The 25,686-nt window shown below is 48.8% G+C and overlaps 1 protein-coding gene across 3 annotated transcripts in view; it reads right to left on the reverse strand.

Annotated features, from left to right (window-relative positions):
* The window catches only part of TBPL1 (TATA-box binding protein like 1), a 270,644-nt gene that overhangs the window by 173,739 nt on the left and 71,219 nt on the right, over nt 1-25,686 (reverse strand). For all 3 annotated transcript variants that reach the window (XM_069607406.1, XM_069607407.1, XM_069607408.1), the window contains one exon: nt 13,187-13,373. In XM_069607406.1, coding sequence (XP_069463507.1) covers nt 13,187-13,321 — 135 coding nt within the window. In that variant the 5' untranslated portion in view covers nt 13,322-13,373. The remainder of the gene's footprint in view (nt 1-13,186; nt 13,374-25,686) is intronic.

The raw sequence follows: 25,686 nt of genomic DNA on the forward strand, positions 1-25,686 counted from the left end.
TTGTATTCGACAGCTGCCTGGTAGAGATTATACTGATGCTGAAATGTGTGCATCCAGTGAGGGGGAGAATATGCGGGGAGCCATTGGTGATTGTGACTCGTGTATTACAAGGCACTAACCTAAAAATCCAAGCCACCTGTGCCCACCTCCATGATACATTTTCATGGTCCGCTCAACCGATGCTGGGCAAAGTGCCAGCTGAAAATCTACTGTGTTCAGCAGCTCTACTTTTGAGTGGCTCTACTTTTATAAGTTGTCCAGTTTCTGTCAATTTGTGGTTCTTCAGTTCCTTGCCAAAATGCAGTACTACAAATATCAGACTTTTTATTCCCTGCTATTAGTCAAGCCTGGAAAATTGAACAAATGTCAATTGAAAGGAAATTCTCTGGCAAACGGTTCAGGCTAGCTGGCGATGGACAGTGCGACAGCTCCGGATTTTCAGCAAAGTACTGCACATACCACTTTCAGGACATGGAAACTAAAGAAAACTGATTTCAGAGTTTGTGCAGGTGTCTGAATGTAAATCCTCAGTTGCCATGGAGCAACATGGTTTCCTAAAATCCCTTGAACATCTTCAATCGAGGGGAATGCAAATAGACCTCATAGCCAGTGAGAGACATGTTTCAATAGCCAAGGCCATGCGAGAGAAGTTGCCAAACATCGGCCATTAATTTGATGTATGGCACGTTGCCAAAATCACAAAAAAAAAACAAAAAAAAAAATCACAGCTGCAGGTAAAAAAAAAAAAAAAAGAGTTCTGAAAATATTACAGTGGTCCTAGTCTTTCAGCAACCATCTTTGGCGGAGCTCCAAAACTTGTGATGGTCTGGATATTCTACTTGAAAAATGGCACTCATTGATTCACTGTTCCAACGTTCACTCAGGGACAGAAAATCACCAATATGCACTTGGACCTTTATTGGAAGAACAGGAACGGAAGTAGTAGTTGGTTCCATCTTCACCTCCACACAAAGCTCTTGATAAGATTGTGTTTGATAAAAACCTCTTTCAAGAGACCTGAAGGGACTCACAGAATTCTGTCACACCGGAGATTTGGAGGTGTTCCACAATATGTGCCTAAAGTATAAGCCTAAGAGGTTGCATTTTGTCAAGCTGTATGCAATATCAAACATTGCTAGCGGTATTAGCACGTAACGAGAACAATCGAGAACTGCTGGAAACTTTGGGATTCTTCGTTACACAATGGACTTTGCAAAAAAGCAAAAATGGACGGTCAAGCCAATATACCAGGAAATGGAATTCGATTTTGTGAAAGTTCTCACTTTGACTGTGTTGGACACGCATACTCATGGAATCGATCATGATCACCCCGGACCGATATGCCCTTTCGCGGTACCAGCGATAAGGAGCAACCCGACATCGTTTCCAGTGGTTTAGCAAGAAGCTGATGCCGAAGCCTTGCGATTCAAGGTGCGTCCAATGCGCTTCTTCTATCGAAAGGAACAACGTATGCCTCATGATAAAGATTTGATGTTCGAAAAACAACGAAATTAAAATTGTGGTTGAATATGGAAATAGGCGGACGTTCTCAGAGCATTTATTGTGAAATAAAAGGACAAATTGCAGAGTGTTGGCGTTTTCTTTAAAAATAGTGTTTTCTATTTTGATTTGGGACGCGCTGTGCTGTGAGAGGATGTGTGTTGATATTCCGGGTTCTGCGTCAACGAACCTTAAGACGAAGGTGATGACTGGGTGCGTTTGGCTACGCTGCTCACTAACGTCATGACAATAGGTGGAGAATATCGCTAGGAATAGTGACGGCAGCTTCAGTGGCGGGGATACGATTTAGTGACGCAAGGGCAGTTCAATTTAGGGCGATGCACCAACTGATAAGATTAGCACAAGATGGCCACACCGCGCTGCCCGATTTTGCATGTGTAAAAGTGAGGAAAACTAAGGTAAATTGTACAGAAAATGTTTTTACAATCAATCACAGATTGCTTTAAACCTAATGCCCGAACGCTCGGGACAATAACATTTTTGAGCACACTATTCCTTTAATGGCCATATTTTGCTAGTAGAGGTAAGAAAACATGACATTTACTTGATCTACCCATTACGAAATTAGGCAAGGTACCTATACAATACATAAAAGCTAATCACGTATGCTTCTTGCTGGTCTCCATTAGCCAGGACTGCCTAAACAAAAAAGTTACTCACTGTAGTGACTAATGTACTCCTAGTCCATAGTCCCCCTTTTCTCCATACTGTATGGGGCGTCCCTCGCCAGAAAAATCTTCCCCTTTAAATTTAGATGCGCGCTAGGGTGCAGCCCTGGGAGCCTGCGCTCCCCTCACTCCGCCCACCGGCGACACTCCTCAGTCCCCTTTGGCGCATCCACAATATTAACATTGCCTAATGACACCAGTATTAGGGGGGGGGGAATGGTGGGATGTATGGAGGAAGGGGGGACTATGGACTAGCAGTATGTTAGTCACTATGATGTCCAGTCCCCTTTCCTCCATACTGTATGGGCGAGAACAAATGAATGTAGCCCCAAGGTGGAGAGGTGCTCTCTTAAGAAAACAAGTTCCTTAACACTGCCTGACCAAATGCCGACATCCAAGCAGTACTGCTTCAGAGTGTTAGGGAGAATTCTCAAAAATGTGCTAATTCCCTCTACTTTAGAGACCCCCAGAAGCTTTGCTAGATTTTGAGGACTTGATATTTTTAACCTTGAGAGAGTGAGACCCTTTTTGCCACTCACATGTATTTTACTGTGATTTTATACACAGTTTCTTTTTGGTTATGGAATCTAACCAACTCCATAGGCATCATCTTTTACAATTGTGTCACAAAGCACCTTCAGTGCAGTGCCACAGGGAAGTCTGTTCAGATTTCCCAAGGTTTAAATACCTTCTCTGGGATCAACTACTGTTTCCCAGAGCAGTGGGGTGAAATGGACTTCACTAAGTCCTATAAAATTCTAGACCCAGCACCCCCTATGTTACAATAGAGTGCTGGAGGGGTTACTTAGTATCCAATATGTCTAAGTTACTCCTGTAGCATTCATATGTTACCCTTTACTCTTAGAATGGCTTGTGGCAATGGTTTTGCAATGAACTACTATGATTTACCCCGACCGCGAATTGTTCGCAGCTAACGTAACGTTAAATCGCAGGAGCCATGTTTTTCAAAATGGCGCTGAGCCTCCTTTGTTAACAAGGGACCGGTCGTCTTTTTTGGCCATTTCTTTGTAAAGGTGCTTCGAGTTTTTCTCTACGCACCAAACCAGGTCTGGTCTCTTTGTTCATTCGCCTTTGGCAGGCTTCAGCAGTGAAACCCGCCTGTGGCTCCAGTTTGTCTGGGGTAGGCAGGAAGTGAGGCAGGTGCCCGAAACTCCCTGTGCTTAGTCTCCTAGGAGACCCAAATGCACTGACGATTGGCTGGCTGACTGTCCGGCAAGGACAGCCATCCTGCTGGGCGAGTGGCAGCTAGGCTGGAATGAATGGGAGAGAACCGTATAAAAGGCGAGTCTCTTGGCTTGGAAGGCAGAGTCAATCACTGGACGAAGTAACTGAAGAAGAGCTTGAAGAGGACAGCTGCCGCAACTCCTGGACCATTGGTTTGCCCGGTGAAGCCCTGCTGCAAGGCCGAATCGCCAAGTTTGCATCGACAGAGAAGCTCCCTTTGAGTTGGTGGGACCAATCAACTCCCAAGTAAGCCACCTGGACAACCATCTCGAAACTGGATGCATTTGCTCAGAGTGCTGCAGGAAACCATAGAGCCAGGGAGAGGGAGGACACCAGATTGTGTGTTGCTTGTAAGCTGGCCGAAGCTTTTGGAAGATCCTCCGGACTCCCACCAAGCAGGACTGACCAAGCTTGATCCCCCCCCCTCTCAGTTGAGTGCAGGACCTCAGATGTGAGGAAAGTCCACCTTGACAGCCAGGAACCACGCTTATTGCTATATCGCAAGGAGCTGAAACGCGAAACAGCCACTGAAAGTAAAGATTCCCGGTTGCCAGTTTCACGGTGTCAATACAGTACAGGAGTCCCGACGTCCTCCCTAGAGTCCCCACGACTGAGGCACAGGAACAGTGAGATCTGCAGAACTGTACAGGAACAGAAGTCTTCAGCTGCATCTTTTTCTTCTTTACTAAGGTACTGTAAAACTAGCCTAAGAGAACTTACCTCTTACAGTGGAAGTGCTTGTAACTTCTGAAACTCGCAAGTCTAATCAGCTTGTGGCCCTACATTTGGTTCTTTTTATGAAAGACTCCCAAGAACTTGTGCAAAGACTTTTCCCTTTACTCACTTGAAGTGCTGCATCCTATACAAAGACTTTTGCCCATTGACTTTGGCTTAGCCTATTGAATTGAATGACTATTCTCTTGTTATCTGAAATTATTTGCCCTGCTCAAGCATATTTGTGTTCTAATAACCTTTGCCTTTTACAAAAATATTGACGGTATTCTGTATGCCAACAGTAAGGGATTAATGTCCCCAGCACCCTTGTTACTGAAGTCACCTGTGGGTCATCCCAAAAGGGCCTGGTCTGATCCAGAAACTCAGTGTACAGTATTGAAGTATATTTGTGTGTTACTATTCTATTGCTCCCTTCTAAAGAAGGCTTTATAAGTGACTGATAAATTAGGAATTGTTTATGCAAGAAACCGAGTGTAAGAGTTTATTTGAATACCTGTATCTGTGAATATATGTGTAACTCCACTACAGCTCACATTTCCTCTCTTGAGATAAGCCTGGCTGCTCAACACGCTACCAACACTGTAGTACAAGCTTATACCAAAGGTTGGGTTACCTATAGTCATAGTTGTTTGGAGTGTGCCCAGAGGCTACTGCATTCAAACTTTGCCTAACACAGAGGCTGAGGGTGTAGCCCATGTAGCCGCCGTAATGATAACCTGCCACGGAACGTGCCTCTGGAAAGCAACTGCTGTGGCTCTGATTCCTTGGGCATGCATATTTGCTGGAAGAGGTTTGTGCTGCCCTTCGTACGTCTCCTTGATGGCCGTAACCATCCACCTTGCTATGAAAGTCTTGGAGGCTTGACAGCCAGGTGTTGACCCACCAAAGGTGACTAAGAGCGTCCGATTTGCGGAAGCTCATGGTCCGGTCTCAGAGCGCGCCTCACATCCAGACATTGCAATACCCTCAGAGCGTCATCCTTAGGCTCCGCGAAGAACACTGGTAGCACCATCTCCTCATTTAGGTGAAACGAGGAGACCACCTTAGGTAAGAATGCGGGATGAGTTCCAAGCACCACCTAGGCCTTATGGAAAGCAGTGCAAGGCTCTGAGGCCCCCAGCACCTGAACTTCACTGATCCGGCATGCAGAGATAAGGCCCACCAGGAGGGCGATCTTAAGGGTGACTAGTCTGATGTCTGCAGACGCCACAGGTTCAAATGGTTTATGCGCCAGGGTGCCCAAGACCACATTGAGGTCCCATACCGGGTATGGTTTGATAGGTGGGTAAAGGCTGGTCAGGCCCGCCAGGTGTCTAAACCACCAGATTGGAGGATGAGAATACCTCCTCCTCAGAGTTCTTGTAGGCACTAATGGCCACCAGATGGGTGCGGCATGTGTACCTGCACCACGAGTGTGCAAGGTGTGCAGAGAAGGCTAGCACGTCGTCCAACGTGCAGGTCAACGGATCAATGTCCTTTGATTCCACCCAGTGACAAATCCTGGTCCACTTGCTTTGTTCTGGCTCCTGGTAGCATTGCTCCTAGTCCCTTGTATATGTCACAGTTGATCACTCTAGCCTGATCGCCCACCTGTCTGCCGCTGGACTATCTGGTCGTGTTGACTGGTTCACTGCCTTCCTCGCCGATAGGTCCCACTCGGTATCTCTTCTGCCTTTTTGCTCCCGTCCAGTTTCCCTTGCTTGCGGGGTCCCGCAAGGCTTAGCTCTCTCCCGATCCAGTTTAACGTTTACATCAGACTCCTTCTCCAAGGCCACGGCTTTCGCTATTATTCCTGTGTGGATGACACTCAGATCTTAGTCCGGTTAGACCTGACTCAGACTGCTGCTAGATTGATGAAATGCCTGGAGGAATTGGGTAGCTGGAGGTCATCGCACTGGCTTAAGCTCAACCCTAGTAAAACTGAAGTCCTGGTTGCCGAGACTACTTCCCCTCAGCTATACTGGGCTGCCGACTTCTGGCCCCCCTCACTTGGCCCCCGTCCTCTACCTGAGCTGTCAGTAAAAAAAGCCTGGGGGTTAAAATCTCGGCCTCCCCGACCATGGAAGAACAGGTAGCGGCAGTCTAAGACTGGCCATTTCAAACTCAAGGTTTTACGGAAGGTCCTTCCTTTTATCCCCAAAGCCTGTCAAGCCTCAGTGGTGGCTGCACTAGTACTTAGTGGCCTAGACTATTATAACTCGCTCTATCTGGGGCAACCACGCTACATTAAGCGGCTACAACTTTTACAAAATGCTGCAGCAAGATTCATCCTTCGCCCTCCCTTTGGTACTGACATGTCCCCCCCCTTCTGAGGCAACTGCACTGGCTCCCCATTGAAGCCCGTGTCATGTTCAAATCCATGTGTATTGTCCACCGGGCCTTTTACGTCTTTAGTGCCTAGTATTTAGAAGCCAAATTTGTGCAGTACTCTCCCACTCGGCTCCATTGCTCTCAATCAGCTCTTCTTAATCCTCGGTTCAGGCTGGCGTGCCTTTTCTATTTGGGCCGCTACTGCCTGGAACAAACTACGCTTTCGTTGCAGAGTATTGCTGACCATTTTGGATTCCGGCGTAGACTAAAAACGATTTTATTTTAAAACTCTTTCTTTGCTATCTCCCTGTCTTTCAGCCCTCAGCGCCATGATGGCTTTGGCGAATGTGCGCTTAACAAATGTCTATAACAGGTCTATGTTACCTGCGACAGCTGCAGATGCTGCAGTGCGACTTGTTCAGGAACCACGCTGCGAGAGCTAACTTCTGGGGGGTGGGGTGGATGACCGTGCCTCCCTGCTGAGAAAGGTGTGCTGGGCACAGCGGAAGGTGCACCAGGGCCTGATCTGTCAGGATGAGTAGTTCCGAGAACCATGGTATTGCCGGCCACCACTGAGCTATCAGGATGTTGCCGTCCCGGGCCTCCCTGATCTTGCAAATTACCCTGTGCACCAGGGGAGTGAAGACATACGCGTTCATATTGTACCACTGGATCTGCGTTGCCCAGCGAGCCCCTACCCTGGCCTTGCCAGGACGTGCAAGGAGTGCACCTCATGTTGGACCAGGTGGCGAAGAGAACCACCTGAGGGTGACCCACCTGTTGAAGATCCCCTGAAGGACCTGTTCGCCCAACTGCCATTCGTAGTTGTCCGCACCCAGCATGCAGAGCCGGTCCACCTCTAGGTTTGACTCCCCCGGGAGATGGATTGCTGTCAGGTGCATGTTGTTTTCCAGAGCCCACTCCCAAATGTGGACTGCTAGAGGGCAGAGGGGGACAGGACTTGATGCCACCCTGCTTGTTGATGTAATACATACTGGTGGAGCTGCCAGTTTGAATGAGGATCGTCTTGCCACTGATCGGGAGGAAGGCTTTGCGAGCAAGCCAGATGGCCCTCAACTCCAGCCAGTTGATGTGGGCTGCCTTCTCCAGATGGGACCATACCCCCATGGACGATGTGGCTGCCCAAGGTAGCTCCCCAGGCCTCTAGGGATGAATCCGTGGCGATGGTGACCTGAGGTGCTGGTTGACGGAAGGGCTGACCCATCAGTAGGTTGCTATCCGTGCTCTACCAGACTAGGTCCTGCCGGAGATGTGAGATGCTGACCTGCTCCGCCTGGGAACGCTTCTGACACCAGGAGGCTGCCAAGTGCAGCTGCCTCATTGAGTCTTGCATGTCGAACTGCCAGGAGACATGACGCTATGATGCCCAAGAGATGTTGGTACCACCATGCCGAGGTCACTGCTCTGCTGAGAAAATGCCCCATGGCCCTCTTGACGGCTGCAGTCTTGTCTACTGAGGGGAAAATCCCCTGAGCACGTATGCCAGATAAGGCCCAGGAAGGTTAGGCTATGCGTGGGCACCAGCTGTGACTTGAGATTGATAGAAAATCCCAGCTCATGTAGTGTACCCATGAGGGTGGCTACTGTGTGCTGGACTGCCTTCCGGAGACCTTGCCCCGACTAGCCAGTCGTCTAGATATGGGTAGATGCAGTGACCCTGCAACCTGAGTAGGGCTGCCACCGCGATCAGTCTTGTAAAGACCCTGGGAGCCGAATTCAGGCCAAAGGGTAAAACGCATATATGTGGGGGTGGGTTACAGTAATCATTCTAAAAGGGAGTATGGGGCAGAGGGGGTCTCCCCCTGGCATATAAAATGCACTGAAAAGTGCAAAAAAGGGAAGAATTATATTTTTGGCAGCATGATTTTTCATGCGAATATCAGATTGCCACCAGCGTGTAAAAAATGCTTAGCATGTCTGAATGTAATTCCTACTCAAGTCTGCTCCCATGGAACATGTGCTTGGGAGATTTATTCCTCTGTGGAAGCTCCATTTCCATATTTTCTGTGCCAGTGTGGATAGGTTTCGGGAGAGAGTCCTGCTATCTTTTTTGGTGGAAATCATGGCTGTTATGCTGTCTGTTATAACCAGCACATCTCCCCTCCTCACCCCCCAGCCCTCTGTCCCCCATCAAGTGATGTTGGAATGTTTGAGCGGCGTGTAAACTGCTAGTAATGCCAGAGAATTGGTCCGTTTCTTCGAAAGCGGGTGAGACCACATTCACTGCGCTGTATGGTGGAGGCAATGGGCTGTGCATCCTGAGTGTGATGCTCCTGTGAGGTGTGTTGACGGGTTGACCATTTTCCTCGTTACACGTTTTCTTTTGTCCACAACCGTAATCCTAACACCACCGCTTGTTAAACTTAAACTAGATCGTCCCAATAGCCCTTTGCCTGTGACTATTGTTCCACCAACCACTCCTGCCCTGGACAAACATGTAACCTTGCATGTGGCACAATGAAGATGCACAATGCCATCATGCCAAGTAGGCACATTACTTTGCTGACTATTACCTGACAACCGGCCGCATAACAAGGGATTAACTTTAGTACGTTTTGGACCCTCTTGTTGAGGGAAAGACCAAGATGTCTTTTGAATGAATGACTGTTCTTAACGGTTTCTGCTAGCTGGGTATTCAGCGTGAATTATTTTCGTTGAAGGACAAGCCCAACTGATGTAGAGGATGTATTATCTTTCACGTATTTTGTTGACATGTTTCTGGTGTTTCTCCTGTTACTAGCCAGTCATCCAGATAAGGGTACATTGGAATACTCTCTCTGGGTAGATGTGCTGCTACAACTGCTAGCACCTTTCAGAATACACAAGGGGGCCGATGCGATCCCAAAGGGAAGCACCTTGAATTGGTAATGCAGAGGACCCCATCTTGAACCTTAGATACTTTCGGTGTACTGGCAGCACTGAAATATTGAAGTATGCATCTTTCATATCCAGTGTTGCCATGAAGTCTTATCTTTTGAGCACCGAGATGACTTCCTGCAAAGTTGTCATTCTGAATTTTTGTGGTTTGACCTAAGCATTTGCTGGTTTTAGCTCAAGCACTGGGCGTTTTGATTGGTCTCTTTGGATTAAGAAGTACACAGAATAAATCCCCTGTTTACTCTGATGCTGGGACCGGTTATATGGCTCCCTTTTGTAGAGGTGTCTCTGCTTTGGCTTGCAGAATCCGTTGATATTCAGTGTCTTGGTGGAATATCGCGCAGGTCTAGAAATTTCACACAACAACAGTCCTTTACTGCCATCACCCACTTGTCTGACATGATCCCCCTCCAATACATGGGTGAATAAAGTTTGAGGACCCCCACCCGCCACGGGGTGATATGAGAGGGGACCTGAAAAAAGGGAGTCATTGTTTTGTGGGTGTGGCTGAACTAGAGGCTTGGCCTCCACCCCCGCTACACTGGGTTTCTACACTCTGGCCTGGTGGGAGGATGTTTAAGAGGCCAACCTAGTTAGTAAACAGGGACAACTCTGGGAGCTGTCGCCAAACCAAACAAGTTAGCGTGGAAAGTTGTCAAGGCAAAGTTTCAGGAAGGGGTGGGCCAGGTAAAGGGTCCACAATGAGTACACAAGGATTACACTCCGACAAGTAGTTGTACAAATAATATATTTATGGCCAAGCAAACACTATAAAAATGGCTATAAGCAAGTAATATCACACAACACTCATAATAAAAAAAAAAAAACATATATACAGCCCGTAGCCAGTGCTAAAAAAACCACAATATCCCCCACAATACATAAAGAAACGGTAATGGTTAGATTTGCAATGGAAGTCCACAAGATTACAACCCTAACTTTAGAAGTACAACTAAGTTGACTGGGGCCTTGTGCCCTAAAGGTTCACAAAGTTCCAAACGTTTTGGAAGCAGGGGAAAAAAACAAGAGATAGGATGAGGGTCTTGTGGATGGGAGATAGGTTCAAAAGAAATCAGGTAAGGATCTATTCTAATAAATAAAACTGTCCCCAGCTTTGAAGGCTTCCAGCAACAGGTTTTGCCAAAGAAACAAATGCAAAACTTTTACAAGTGTTCCAAAACGTTTAAGTGTAGATAGGGGGGCAGGTAAGTATTGCTGTAACTCCCCCACAGTATTCTAGTTTGTCTTCAGACTTTGCAGGTCTTCAGAGTCGTCTGAGGTCAGTGTTCCCGCAGTCTGTTCCGGTTGACAGAGTCCAGGAGTCGCGAGTGCAAGAGATGCCCGGCTTGGAGAAAGAAGCTAGTGTAACCTGTTCCGGTTGATTAATGCAACTCGCACCAATGCAGCACTCCTCTAGACAGTGGACCCGACGATCATTACTATCTGTCCCTTTGTGCCGCTGTGCATTGGTAAGCATCCCATCTCAGGTCCCATTGAAGCTGGAACGCCAAAATCCTGCTGGTGGGGCTCTTGTAGAACAAGCGGAGGGTCCCCAAAATTCAGAGCTGAAACCCAGAACCACGACACATACCACGTTAGCCCAAACTTGAGTTGGTCAGTCCACAGTATGGTGCCAGGAATGCTTCCGAAGACTCAAGATGGCTGGGCACCGAGCTATCACCAGCCAAACAGGAATCAACGGAACTGCAGCAAACCTTGGTTGCCAGGCCTTCACAGGTCTTCCTCGGTATTTACAGCTGGGTAGGATACTTCACTCCTCGCAAGATTTCTCCAGGCTCTCTGGGACATGGCTGCAGAACTCCTCTTATCCAGAAATTCAGATGAGACAGAAACTCAGCCCACCCAATATACGATCTGCCCCTCACACACAAACTAGCAGTGGCCCAATCAAGCCCACCGATGGTGAAACTCAGGCATACTGTCTAGACATACCGAAATCAGTTTGTGGATTGGGCCAAGACCATCCCAGACCACTTCCTGGGAACACACACAAGCTCGCGGAAGTCTAGGCTTTTTCTGGGCAATACAGGACCATAAAAGGATTTTTAGGGCAGGAAGGCGGCCACACAAGATGGCCAATACAACAAGCAAACATCTCATGGCACGACCATGTTGGGACACTAGCCACAGTTAGTAGCCAAACAAAGTAATAATGCAAAAATATAAAAAACGTAACTCCTGCCACCAGCTTGTCTTTTGGTACATCTTAAGTAACCAAATAAATCCCTTGGAGCGAAGTCTAGGGTCATGCAAAAGTAACCCCACTGCACTGCATTGAAAGATGCATTAAATGTGTAGTGGAGTGAAGCTAAATGCTTAACTTCACTGGAGAAAGTCAAGACAGAGCTTTCCTAACAGCACCCTTCTGAATGTTCTAGAAAATGAGGACTGCGATGTCGACTGCTGACTGTACTGGAACCTGAATCTGAGGTACAGCCAGACTGCCCCGAGGATCCTGGGAAGCTTCGGCCACAAAAACTACTGCGGTTGGAAAAGGAAGCTCTCTGCTCATATGATTTATTTGTCCCATTGTTTTAGTGTTTCATATTCATCTTCAGCAGTCTCCAGAGTATCATACACAGCTTTTCCAAACAAGATGTCTTCTATGAGCATATTTAGCAGTGTGGCCCGAGTCTCCAGTCTCAAACCAGAACTCCTTAGCCACGCATGTCTTAATTGGAGTGCCTACGGCAACCATCTTATAATCAGCCTTTGGAGCATCAAGTGTATTTTGGATGATGGCGTTAGCCATTTGTTTGCCCTCTGCTAGTGTTTAAAAGCATTTCTGACCTAGGGGTCTCATGAACACGATTAACAAGATCTTCCATGTGATCCCACTGTGCTCCATTAAAGCGGCCATATTACTGGTGATACGCATTTGGTAAGCCGCTATGTTGCCACTTTCTTACCCAGAGCATACCTTTTACTCTATTTGTTAGGAGGTGCCTCAGACGTGGCTAAGTGTGTCCAAGCCCTTTTATGTGTAGTAGGGACTAACAGTGAATCTGGTTTGAGATGTCCTATGATGAATTGTGGGTTGATTGGTGCTGGCTTAACGCAACAAAGTAAGAAATGGCTAACAACCTGGTTCTCTTTATAGGGCACATTCTGCGAACACACTTTGCATCCTAGCTAACCTGACTTATCAGTTCTTGTTCCACAACCAACTACTCATCAACCCATTATCAATCAGAGAACATACTGCTTGGCGCACTGCACTGAACTCCAGTAAGCCATTCACTGATCAGAAAATTGTAAATGCCACTAGTGAAGGTCTAAATCCATTGCTCCAGAGAAAATGTACATTAATAGATGCCGAATATGTTACTACCGAACTGTGGTAGTGTTTTAAACAGAGACCCTGGTGTTGAATACTAATTGGCAGAAAATTTCTCTCACCCCAAAACTAACAAAATTCTTCAGGAAACTGACCAATCATCAATTGATTCCATGGAAATATCCCCATGTACCATCTCAAATATAAGCACTGGTGTTTGAATCAACAGAGAAAACAGTACATTTAAGTCAAACAAGGCAGTTCCCAAAAAGGAATGTGAAAAGAGGGGGGGGAGGCGGGGGGAGGGAGAAAAAACAGACAATATGCTTATTTAAGCCTTTAATCAGGGCAGACTTTGTTGACATAGTGCGTGGTGCAATAAATCCTAAATGGGGCGAGAATGTGCCTTTCATATTCTGAACACGGAGGATAATGTGACACAGTCCAAGCAGTTGGGTGTAAAATAAAACATTGGTTAGCATGTAAGAAACATTGCATTTCAAGTACTTACTCCAACATTATTTTTGTAGATGACATTGACACCTTCCAGTGCAATCTTCCGCAGGTTTAAATGGCATCTTGTTCTGAACACACAGACCACATTGGTGATTAAAATGTCCAATGCAACATCGCTGTCTGCATCCATCGAGGTGGTTTACACTCCGGCTCCCTGCCAAGAACACCATGGAGGTCACATCCTGATAAACAAACAGAAGGTAATGAGGAGCTGAGCATACTGGAAAGCCACACAAAAATACTTCCTTCAAATGAGCACCGATAAATCTTGACTGTATACTGAAAATATGCACCAAGGGAAACTGGGTGGGTGAAAGAGTTGCATGCAGCAAAGTTATGATATGCTGTGACATGCAGCATAGATTTATCACAAAGTCCCCAGGGTACGGTTATATAGAGGCCAGAATCCTTCACACGGTTCTGGCCCGGTGACAGAGCTCATAGCGTACCGGTTTCTACATCCAGGAGTAGACTGTAGACAGTTAGCTGGCTGAGCAGCTCCCAAGAGCACAAAAATCAAAAAAAAAGGAACAAGTTACTTACCTGTAACTGTTGTTCTCCAGCATGGGTCTGGCATGGATTCACATGCTCATGAATATTCCCCATCGTCAGGCTGGGAATCCTCGGTAAAGAAAAAACCAGTATCAGTTTCGTTTCTGATCTGTCTTTCGTAGTAATAACCAATCACTGGTCTCTGCGTCATACTGACCACAGCCAATGACTGCCCTCTACCTAAGCACCGCCTCTGGCAGCCATCTTCAGATTTGGAAGCACGTGAAGTGGCAGTATGACCAAGTGAAGAGCCGCAGAGGGGTAGGCGGGAGGGTTCGCATGTGAATCCATGCCAGACCCATGCTGGAGAACAACAGTTACAGGTAAGTAACTTGTTCCTTCTCCAGCATGGGGTCTGGCATGGATTCACATGCTCATGAATAAAGAATACATAGCAGTACACACATGCACAACCACGGGAGGTGGCAAAGGCTCAACATTAAGCATCACATAAACTCAACATTAAGCATCTTACCTCCTCACCAGGCTCACCTCAGGCGAACAGGTTGCGCAGCACTGCTTGGCCGACCCTGGACTCCTCCCTGGAATCCCGGTCGACGCAGTAGAATTTCGTGAAGGTGTGCGTCGACCTCCACGTAGCAGCCCTGCATATGTCCAGCAGGGGCACACCAGATAGGAACGCCGTGGTAGCTGCGATCGCTCTGGTGGAATGGGCTCTCGGACGGCCAGGCAGCGGTCGGTTTGCCAACCGATGACATTACATGATACAGCCGGAGAGCCATCTGGAAATGGAAGCCTTCGAGAGAGCCTTCCCCTGATTGACAGGTCCAAAGTTCACAAAGAGTTGTGACGTCTTCCGAAAACACTTCGTGCGGTCTACGTAGAACTTCAGCGCTCTAGCCACATCCAGCGAGTGCAAAGTCCTCTCAGCCGGCGACGAAGGCGACGGGAAGAACACAGGCAACACCAAGGGTTCGTTGAGATGGAAGTCCGACGGCACCTTGGGCATGAAGAAGGGGTGCGTCCTGAGCACTACCCTCGTGTCGTGGAAAGTCAAGTACGGGGCCTTGCAGGAAAGGGCCTGGATCTCTCCCACTCGTCGTGCGGAGGTGATGGCCACAAGAAAAGCTGTTTTCCACGATAGAAACTTCAACGGGGCCGAGTGCAGAGGCTCGAACGGAGGTCCCATGAGCTTGGTCAGCACCACGTTGAGCTCCCACGCCGGGGCCGGAGCCTTCACCGGCGGGAACGATCTGAACAGTCCCTTCATGAACTCTTTCACCAGACGATGAGACCACAAGGACGTCCGCCCTGTGGTTCTGGTGTATCGGGAGATCGCAGCAAGATGAATCTTGATGGACGCGTGTGCCAGACCAGCTTTGGCCAGCGTCAGCAGGTACGGCAGTACTTGGGGAGCCGTAATCCGTAGAGGGTTAATCTTCTGTGCGTGGCACCAGACAGAGAACCTCTTCCATTTGTGTCCGTAGCATTTAAGAGTCGAGGACGCCCTGGCCTTTGCAAGAACCTCTCTGCAATCGGCCGGTATGTCGTATCCTCCAAACTCTAGCGCTGCAGGAGCCAGGCCTGCAAGTTCAGCGACTTCGGGTCGTGGTGGAGGATGGCGCCTCCTTCCCTGGAGAGTAGATCCGCGTCCGCCGGCAGCTTGATCGGCGGGGACGCTGACAAGTCCAGAAGGTCCGGGAACCATATCTGCCTCGGCCACGCAGGTGCGACGAGGATCATCCTGCACCGTGACGTCTTGAGCTGGTTGACGAGCCGGATTAGCAGAGGCAAGGGAGGGAACGCGTAGAGGAACAGGCCCTCCCAGGGGAACGAGAAAGCATCGCCCATGCTCCTCGTCTGGGGAAACCTGCTGGCGAACCTCCGGCACTTGGAGTTCGTTGCCGTCGCGAACAGGTCGATCTGGGGTGTGCCCCACCGTCGGAAGAGGCGATCCACCAGATCCTGCCGTAGTTCCCACTCGTGGCACGAGCGCAGCTCCCTGCTGAGTGAGTCGGCGATGGTGTTTTTTATCCCTGCCAGATGAAACGGTACCAGAAAAATCCCTTGGGCGACGGCCCAATGCCACAGGTCCTGCGCCTCCTTGGACAGCGCTGGGGACCTGGTTCCGCCCTGTTTCCTGATGTAAAACATGGTGGTGGTGTTGTCGGTGAAGATCCTCACCACCTTGCCCTTGAGGGACGGAAGGAAGGACCTGAGGGCCCAAAACACTGCACAGAGCTCCAGGACGTTGATATGCAGGGACTTCTCCGTCGGGAGCCAGAGTCCCCTTGCGTGCAGATTTTCGGTGTGCGCTCCCCACCCTTCCAGGGAGGCATCCGTGGTCACAGTCTCCCGGTGGGCTGGGGTCTGGAAGTCCATGCCCGCCGTCAGATGCGCGCGGGTGCCCCACCACCGTATCGCTCGTCGGAAACTCTCGTCGAGCTTGATCCTTTCCTCGAAGCTGCCCGTCGTCTGGATCCAGCGCGCATCCAGGAATTCTTGCAACGGGCGCATCCGGAGCCTGCACATGGGAATGAGGTAGATGCAGGAAGACATCATCCCGAGGAGGGACTTGATGGCCCTCACCTTGGCCGCGTCGGCCACCAACATCCGTTGCACCTTGCCCAAGATGGTCCTGGTCCTCTCCTCCGACGGGGAGGCCAGAAGGGACACTGTGTCGAGCCTCGCTCCCAGAAACAGTGCGACTTGCGCGGGCACCAGGTGGGATTTGGCGTAGTTCACGGAGAATCCCAGGTCCGTGAGGAGTTGGACGGTCCTTGCCGTGTGGACCACGGCGAGCTCCCTCGTCTTGGCGCGGATGAGCCAGTCGTCCAGGTAGGGGTAGACGTGAATCCCCTCGCGGCGCAGCTGCGCCGCCACCGGTGCGAGGCACTTGGTGAATACCCTGGGTGCCGACCGTAGTCCGAAGGGGAGGGCTTTGAACTGGTAATGACGCCCTTGGACCACGAATCTGAGGAATTTTCGGTGCCCCTTTAGGATGGGAATGTGGAAGTAGGCATCCTCCAAATCCAACGACGATAGGAAGTCTCCTTCCTCCAGCTGACCCAGGACGTGCTGGAGGGTGACCATCCGGAACTTCTGCGCCTTGATGAACTTGTTCAGACGTCGCAGGTCTAGGATGGGGCGCCATCCTCCCGTCTTCTTCACGAGGAAGTATCGCGAGTAGACTCCGGAGCCCCGAAGCCTCTTTGGGACGAGTTCGATGGCGCCCTTTCTGAGCATCGCCTTTACCTCCAGGAGAAGTTGAGGGACGTGAAGTTCTTTCCTGGCCACGGGGGGGACGCGCGGGCACCTTCTTTGAAACTCGAGCGCGTGGCCCCGGGCCAGGGCGTCCAGCACCCAACGGTCGGTGGAGATGGACTCCCACACGCTGACGAAGCCCGCCAGCCGGCCTCCCACCGGGGTGCTTCGGTGGGGGCCCGACCCCACGGCCGGTTCAATCCTGCTTGGACGCGGCCTTGCCGCCTTGACCTCCTTGGCGACGACGGCGGGGTCCGCTAGACTTGCCTCGTCCTCTGTAGGCCTCTTGCGACGACGAGCGGGCCGCTTGACGGTAGGAAGCGAAACCGCCGCCGGAACCTTTGGAGGCGCCCTTGCCTCCGCCGCTCCGAAAGGGCGTTCGTCGTTGCTGCAGGACTCCAAGGGCCCTGGCCGTCTCAGTATCCGCCTTGATGGCCTGAAGGGAATCGTCCACTGTCTTCCCAAACAGGTTGTTCCCGTCGAAGGGCATGTCCAGGACTCTGGTCTGGACGTCCTGCCGAAAGTCTGTAGCTTTGAGCCATCCACGACGTCGAAGGCAAACGCCGTTGCCCAGCTGGCGGAACCCAGTGTCGGCGATGTCCGTCGCCACGGTGATGGCGTGGTCCGACGCCACCTCACCTTCCTGCAGGATCTCAAGGGCCTCCGCCCTCTTGTCGTCCGGCAGAAAATCCAGCAGGGGAGCTATCTTGTACCAGAGCTCCCTGTCGTAGCGGGCCACGATAGCCAAGGCGTTGGCCGCTTTAATCGTCGTCGCTGCCGACGAGATGACTCTACGTCCCATAGCATCCAATTTCTTTCCCTCGCCGTCCGGCGGGGAAGTTGATGTGGAGGCCGCACCCCCCCCCCGCTTTCTTCCTGGCTGCCGCGGAGACGACGGAGTCCGGGGTAGGCTGCGCCCGGAGGCATAGGGGGGCCGTGTCCGGGACCCGGTACTTTTTCTCGTACCGGTCTCTTCTAGCTGGCGTCGTGGAAGGGTTCTTGAGGAGGGAAAGGCCCTCATCCCAAATGTCGTCCAACATAGGCACTGCGAGGACCGTCTTCCTCTTGGCCTCGCGCCGCTGATAAAGGAAGCCTTCCTTTTTCTTCTCCTCAGGGCAGAGTTGGAAAAGCTCAGAAGCCCTGGAGATCATGGAGTGGAAAGATCCGATCTCGTCGGGCGGAGAAGCCCTGGTGGGAGGCGACGACGGAAAATCCTCGTCGTATGCCTCGTCGTCCGTACCCGTCGCTGCCGTGTCAGTCCCCGTATCATCCCCTCGGGTGGACGGGGAGGAGGGCTGGACGGGGCGCGACGGTTGAAAAGGAGGTGGTGGATGGATCCTTCTTTTCTTGGTGGGGGGAACACCAGAAGGTCCCGGTTCTGGATCCCCCGACGGGAGAGGTTCCTCCGTCGGTAACGGTAGCCTCGTCCTTATCTCGGAGCATAAGGACTGTATGGCCAACAAAATGGCCGCCGAGTTGTCTTGCGGCGCTGGCAGAGGGGAATCCGACGGGCGAGCAGGGGCCCCGTCGGTATCCTCGACGATGTCGTCGTCACCTGCGTCGGGGTCCATTCCGACGGGCTGGCCTTCTTCCACGCCTAGGCCGTGGCTTAAGACCTCGATCAGCTCCTCTTCTGAGGTTGAGGCCGAATCTACGACGACGCCCTGCCCCCCCTTCTTCCCCACGGAGGGTTTCACGGGGGTCCTATCGATGGGCACAAAGGAAGACTCCCTCCGCGGAGGCAGGGAGATTCTGGGCCCTGAGGTCGCCACCACTGGTGTAGCCACCACAGGCTGAGCCAGGGCCGCCGCGACCGTTTCGATAGAGGGCTTGGTCGGATGGATCAAGGCCTTCACCACCTTAGGTGCGCTCACCGCCTTATCCTTGAGGGAGGGGGCACTGCCACGCTCCTCCTCTGCCTTAGAGCTCGACCGGGGCCTCTCCAGGAGCTTCGCCGGGCGCTCGGCCTTCCTCTTACCCGACCCAGAGCGTTGGCTCGTGGTTGATGGTGCCGGGGAGGGTGCGCCCTGCCTGGCGCCCGTAGAGCCCGACCGTTCGGCGCTCCCGGTGCCAGCGGACTCGCGGTGCTTGGCCTTATGTTGGGCCCCCGTCGCCGGGGCGCCCTCAAAGGTCTTAGAAGACCGCTCGGATTTCTTCTTCTTCTCGCCAGACGGGCTCTTACCCTCCAGCCAGTTGGCGAGACGTTGATGGCGGTCCTTCATGGTCCGTTCCGACATGTTGCCGCAAAACGCACAGTCCTTCTCCACGTGCGTCTTGACTTCATGAAGGCAGTAAAGGCAGAAAGAGTGTTCGTCCTCCTTGAAGACGTTCTGCAGCTGGCATCCAGGGCAGACCCTGAACAGCTTTCCGGGCGTCGAGCTTCCCTTCTCCTGGGCCATCTCCGAGACCGGGCCTGAGAAGCTTCTGGAGTCCTCCGAAGCGTAGCTCGACGAAATCTTCACCCTTGAGGGGCACAGATGAATCCGACACGGGTCCCCGTTGATCGGATGTAGGATCGGTGGAGCTTGAGGCTCTTTTGACCGAAAGAATCGAAGTTTTTTGTGAAAAAGCGCGAAAAATAGCACTAACGCTCGAGAGCAATAGCACGAGGATCCCAACACATGAACGTGCGGTAAAAATCTGAAGATGGCTGCCAGAGGCGGTGCTTAGGTAGAGGGCAGTCATTGGCTGTGGTCAGTATGACGCAGAGACCAGTGATTGGTTATTACTACGAAAGACAGATCAGAAACGAAACTGATACTGGTTTTTTCTTTACCGAGGATTCCCAGCCTGACGACGGGAAATATTCATGAGCATGTGAATCCATGCCAGACCCCATGCTGGAGAAAAAGTATAAATGCCCTTAAGGGTATATACTTTGAGCCCCAGATATTGAAGGAGTTATACTATACAATATGAACTCAGGCCTCCAAAAAGACTGATTAGTAAGGGCCTTTTTTGAGCTGCCAATCATGAGAAGGGAAGCAATGTCTCAAGTACACCAGGATAGGCCTGCTGGGAGATCCATGGCCCCCACCGGCAGACTTGGGTTTTTCCAGTCCAGAATAAATGCCGGTGCTGGAATTACCAGCATTTACTCCAGACCAGCAAAAAAGGTAATGAGGGCCTTAGTGCTGCCAAGCAGTGGGTGCATTGGTAATTTATTGGATCAGGTGTGATCAATGTGGCGAGTGACGCTCAGAAAAATGGCGGAGGTACATCAAAGCTTAAGCTTTCCACGTATCTCCCCTTTTCAAATGCAGTCCCAATGCAGCAACACTCAGCAGTGGTATATAATCTCTGCCCTCCCCCCGCCCCTCCCTATCGGATAGGCTACTCTCCCTGTAACCAGATCTGTAGTGTGTGAAAGCTAAAAGCAGAGACGCAGCCATCTTGGAACAAGGACAGCCAAACAAGTAGCGATTTCTCTACGTTTTTTTAAGTTACACCCTCTTCAAATCAAAGGGGCTACACTAGCTTTTTAAACAAAAGACCTCACGACATTACTTATTTTGCAATTCTTATGTTAGCTCCAAACATGAGCATTTGACTCGTGAGAGTAAAAGGATCTTTTCTGGTAGTAAAAACTCACTCATTCTGCACTGTACCTTTAGGAAAATAAAAAATGTGTAAGCGTTTAAAGACATATGTAGATCGTATAGCATTTTACAGCAGGCACCACTGCAGCCAAGGTCCTTTCTTGAGGATCGTGCTGCTCATGCCACTGGACTAAAAGAGGACTGCAGGTGAAAAGGTGACTGATGTATCTGCTACTCCACATTTGGCACACTGGCTTCATTTTAGTGAGTAAAATAAGCATATGCGCCGCTTATGTGGAGACAGGATTCTTGCACGTGCGAAAGGTGTTAGGGTAGTGTTAAGGCAGAATTTCATTTTTGGGGTTCTGCTGTTTTTTTTGTTCATTATTTTTTTTTTTAAACGCGACCCCGCAAAGTTTGCCTGTTGGTTTTCTAGATCTTCGATCTTATTTGCTAGAGGGACTTTTACTGTAATCCCCCTGCCATTGCAACCCTTTAATGCTGTGCTGTCCTACAAGATCCCATATTGCACCTAGGACAGGGCAAGCAACCCATTTTGGCATAAGGGCGATTAGGATCACTCTACAAAAAGGTGCTGGGAGTAGGCTTGAGGCCGCTGTAAATTAGTTTTAGCTTCACCAGAGGTGTTTGTTTTACAGCATTAGTAGTGCAATATACCAGTATGATAGCCAACTACTCTCTGCCATTTTGTTTAGGGTATCCCTTTCTTTGTGAGGCCCACAAGGAACGCCTAAAATGGCCATTGTGAACACAACCTCGCTCCGATCCCAGCCCTGCACCCTCTGGAGTGTTTTATTACTTGCCTGCTGCCCACAAACTGGGGGTGGACCAGAGTGTTTAGGACTAGCTTAATTGGCCTGGTGTGTGTTTGGAGGGCTGGCTTGTTGAATTTATGTAGCTAGGGAAGCCATACCCATTCTTCAGACCGGTGAAAACTGCAAAGGAGTGGATAACACAAACCTGCCGGCGCTGGAATGGGGCCAATGCAAGGCTCTTGCGATCCAAAAACCAGGCCCTCTATTGCCACCACTGACCCTCCAGAATCAAAGACCCATGGCAGAATTCCTAACTGGTCATGAACTTCCTATGGATCAAGGGGAAGTTTGATGCGAGGGCGAGCGAGTGGCGGGAGCAAGTGGAATGTGTACATGTCCAGGCATTGCCAAGAGATTGGCGGAGCATCCAAAGCATTCAGACCCATTCCGTGTTGGAAAGCATGCAGGAAGCAATGCACATTCTCATAAGTCGAAAACAATTCCACCAATGGCGATTCCACTTATAAAACAGGTCCCCCGCCACCTGAGGTTCCCACTAGTGGTTGTTTTTTGTTTTTTTGACCTGCTGTGGAATTCTCTTAACTCTTCATTCTTCCATGGGGTGTGCAGATACGGGAGAGCAATATTCTCTGACAGCGCCCCAATTCCCAAAGGTCTGTCAGGAGCACCAACTGTGCCACCCTACTTGTTGATATAAAGCACACAAATCTTGTTTTCTGTCACGTTCTTCACCTTATGGCCACCAATAATAATACTTTGGAACAATCTTCCTCTCCAAACTACTGCAACGCTAGCACTATTTAAATCTAATCTCAAAGCCCTCCTCTAGGAAAAAAAAGTTTCCTCACACTCTTCGCTACTATCACCCAACCTGCCTTTTTTCCTACTTATCCAAAACAACAGCACAGCACTTCATCCTCCCCCCCCCAACCATCCCTAACCTCACACTTCCTGCCTGCCTCCCACCATCCCGTTTCCTATATCATTCTGTACTGTCCTCGTCACTGGTTAATGTTCCCACCTTCCCTTGCAACATCTGGTCTTCAATTCACTTTCTCACAACCCTTTGTAAAGGATACATGTCCTCCACTCTTAACAATATTATAAAACAAAATGTGCACTTGTCTGTGCCAAAAAACGCATTAATTCTCCCTGTGATTTCCATAAACTCAGGAGGAAAGCCTTCAAGTCGTAGACTATGGCCTGCAGTGGCAAGCGATTGACATGCCAAAGTACCTGTGAAGTGGACCACAAGTAACGGATCTGCACCCTGTTCAGTTACCATCCAGCCGAGTGAGAAAGAACCCATCACAATTGTTACTGTAGGCTATGGGTCCACGAAAGGAACCTCAGCAAGGAGGTTTGTTGGGGAGACACAGAAGTTAATCCACCAGAGAGTGGCAAGATGGAGTCAGTAGAGGGGAAGTAGATCTGTGGGAGTTCATTTTATCCTAGAATGCGTACTGCAAGGATACAAGGGGCCTCCAAACCCAGCAGCCTCTGGAACCACCATGTGGTTTTGTTCTGGCAAAGAAAGAGACAAGTCTGAAGATGGTCATGAATTCTCTCCTGCATTGAAGACACTGACTCCTTCAGTATCGCACAGAACATCATTCAATGTCAGGCGTCATGCAGTAATCCAAACTATTTTCCAGGGATGCAGAATATTCCGGGTAGAAAGCAGTTCCAACAAATCTCAGCAAGCATTGGGACATGGTCCCAGACCATGTTCGGTGGGTACTGTAGATAGGATTCTATATATACACACACTATCAAACACTGATATTCAGTGAACCAAAATTGCTTAAAAACAGCATTATGATTGTAGTGCAAAAAGAAGTCACATTTGTTTCCTAAAGACGGCTGAACATTTATGAGAAATGGCTTCTTTCCCTTTTTTCGAAAGCTGCATCAGAATATAAAGTAAAAAGATGACTAATCAGTCCTGGAGGTCATTTTGAGGAGTAAATTCGGATGCCAGAGGAATTATTTAGCTTAGCCATTAGTTACATTTGTTGACACCAGATAGTAGTCTTAATTTAGAAAGGATTACTCGTTACTGTTATTAGGATAATCGGTGGGGAACCAGACAATATTGCAATAATGACAATATTGCAAGGAAAACCAGCTATATTTCTCCTAATAAAAAGTTGAGGACTTCAAAAGAATTGATTGATGAACAAAGATTTACAACTAAACATTCTTATCTGAAAATGTTGTGTAATTTGTTAAGACAATTGATGCCATTTGATATTTGCTTGTAATGTATGCATTGTGTCACATGTGGAAAAATGCAAAGCACTGTCTCCATTTTGATTGGCTCCCAAAGTAAATAAAAAGTTTACAAAATATACAAATATGTTTCTACTTTACATAAAAGACGTCTGGTAGGGTGAAACATTTGCAAACAAAAAAACCTTGAAAAAAATAAACATTTCTGGAAGTCCGTTGTAAATGCAGTATACCTCAAACACAGAGGCCATCAAACCGGTTGAGACTTGATTGAGGTGAAAACAAAATACCACCTGCAAAAAAGATTTTGAAAACCCAAACTCTCAGAGCAATCAGAACGGAAGACGCCAAACACTTTTTTTAAATGATGGAACTATAGTTGCTTCAAAGGTACCAAAACAGGCACTTTTTAAAAATAGTTTACGATGCAACCAGGACCACCCTTCAATACTTTTTTTCTTTCAACAGATCTAGATGTATACACATCACTAAAGAACATTCACAATTACATCACCAATTAAACTCGAGGTGGTGTGCACAAATCAATTTGCCAGCAGCTGGATAGTGTAAAAACTATTCGAAAATAGTATCTAAACTATTCAGTTGCGTACTTAAGGTTTTTATTTCACAAGCGACCAATGCAAATGCTGGAAAATAACTTGGCAGCTGGTCTATACACCATCACAAATACTTTTTGTGCAATACAAAGCCTGGAATAGAACGACGACATGGCCATATACCCAAACGCACAAAAATACTAATCACTATCCCACTAGTGATGTGAGGTCATGGAAAAACATACATTCAATAAGTATCCTATGCTTTTCCACTCACTATAGCTGCAACCATGCTAAGTCCTATTTGTTTTGCATTGGAAAAACCTTTAATCCCAGATGTGTTTGGAAATAAAAATTCATTGTTTACTTTTCATTTCAAGTTTACATCGGGATCCAAAAGCTGCATTTCTCATCGAAATTCCCATAGCTACTGTTTGTTCCAATGTAGATGGGTGTGCATGAAACCTGTGCAAGAAACTTGCATCTGGGTCTAGTTCTTTGCTTGGTGTGGTGAAAATCCATAGTGACTAAATAAATCTGGAGCATTTTGATTCATGTATATTTTGACATTTAAATCAGCAGATCTAATTTTGCACCAACATGCATCAATTTAAGCGGCTTTAGAGAAATGAATGTAATCTGATTGACTTGGTGTGGATCCACAGATTGTATTGGATCCCCACGTCACAGTATTGGAGTGCATCGATTGATGCAAAGTACGCTTTTATTTTATTTTTAAAAAGCCAGTTATGGATCAGTAAATCCAAATAGGGATCAACAGATACGGCACAGTGAAATAGGCCATAAAATAAAAAGGGCCACACAGCATCTCTCAGGGGCATGTTTTCACCCCAACAATGGTGAGAATACGCCCCAGAGAGTTGGTATATGGCCTTTTTGAGTAAAAATAAAGCTCGTCCTTGGGTGTGCTGATCATGGAGCCTGAAAGTAGGCTGCAAAGATCTTGAAGAGCCACATTTGTGTGGATTTACATAGATCTAGTACAATATGACATGTCTGCCAAGTCATGCCACAGCACCACTGTTCTGTTAGATTTTCATATTTATACTAAATCTCCCTCACCCCGGAGATGCCCCAGCACATTTTCTATGTTCCTAAAAACACCCTTTCACTCAACCTCTCTTTTACACTTTTCCATGGAAGTCATTTTTGAGACACTCCATTTTTGGAATCATACTTTCTTATAACCTTTTGGGCATCTACATTTTATTATTGCATAACACCACTTTATCTACAGTGTTGCTGAGGATGCTCCCAAGGGTAGAAGGATAACTTTTATCCATTCTACAATTCCCCATTGTATTTGGAGTGGAGGTGTTATATAGTATCCCCTTTCTCACTGGTTCTGCAACAACATTTCTGTTAGTGTGACAAGCATACCTTTCTGGTTGGTGGCAGTGGACATGTTCCACCGACTTGTGTGATTTTTACTAGCAGGCTGTCAAACCAGCCGCGGTAATCCACAGAAGGGTCACAATTCATCTAGCATGGCGGCTGTATTTTTGTGCCATTATTAGGGCGCTTGTCTTTTCTTGGTCCTTCCGCTGTCCTAGGAGCACGGAGGTCATGGTT

The sequence above is a fragment of the Ambystoma mexicanum genome, chromosome 4q (genome assembly GCF_040938575.1).
Source record: "Ambystoma mexicanum isolate Mex_15411 chromosome 4q, UKY_AmexF1_1, whole genome shotgun sequence".
NCBI lineage: Eukaryota > Metazoa > Chordata > Amphibia > Caudata > Ambystomatidae > Ambystoma > Ambystoma mexicanum.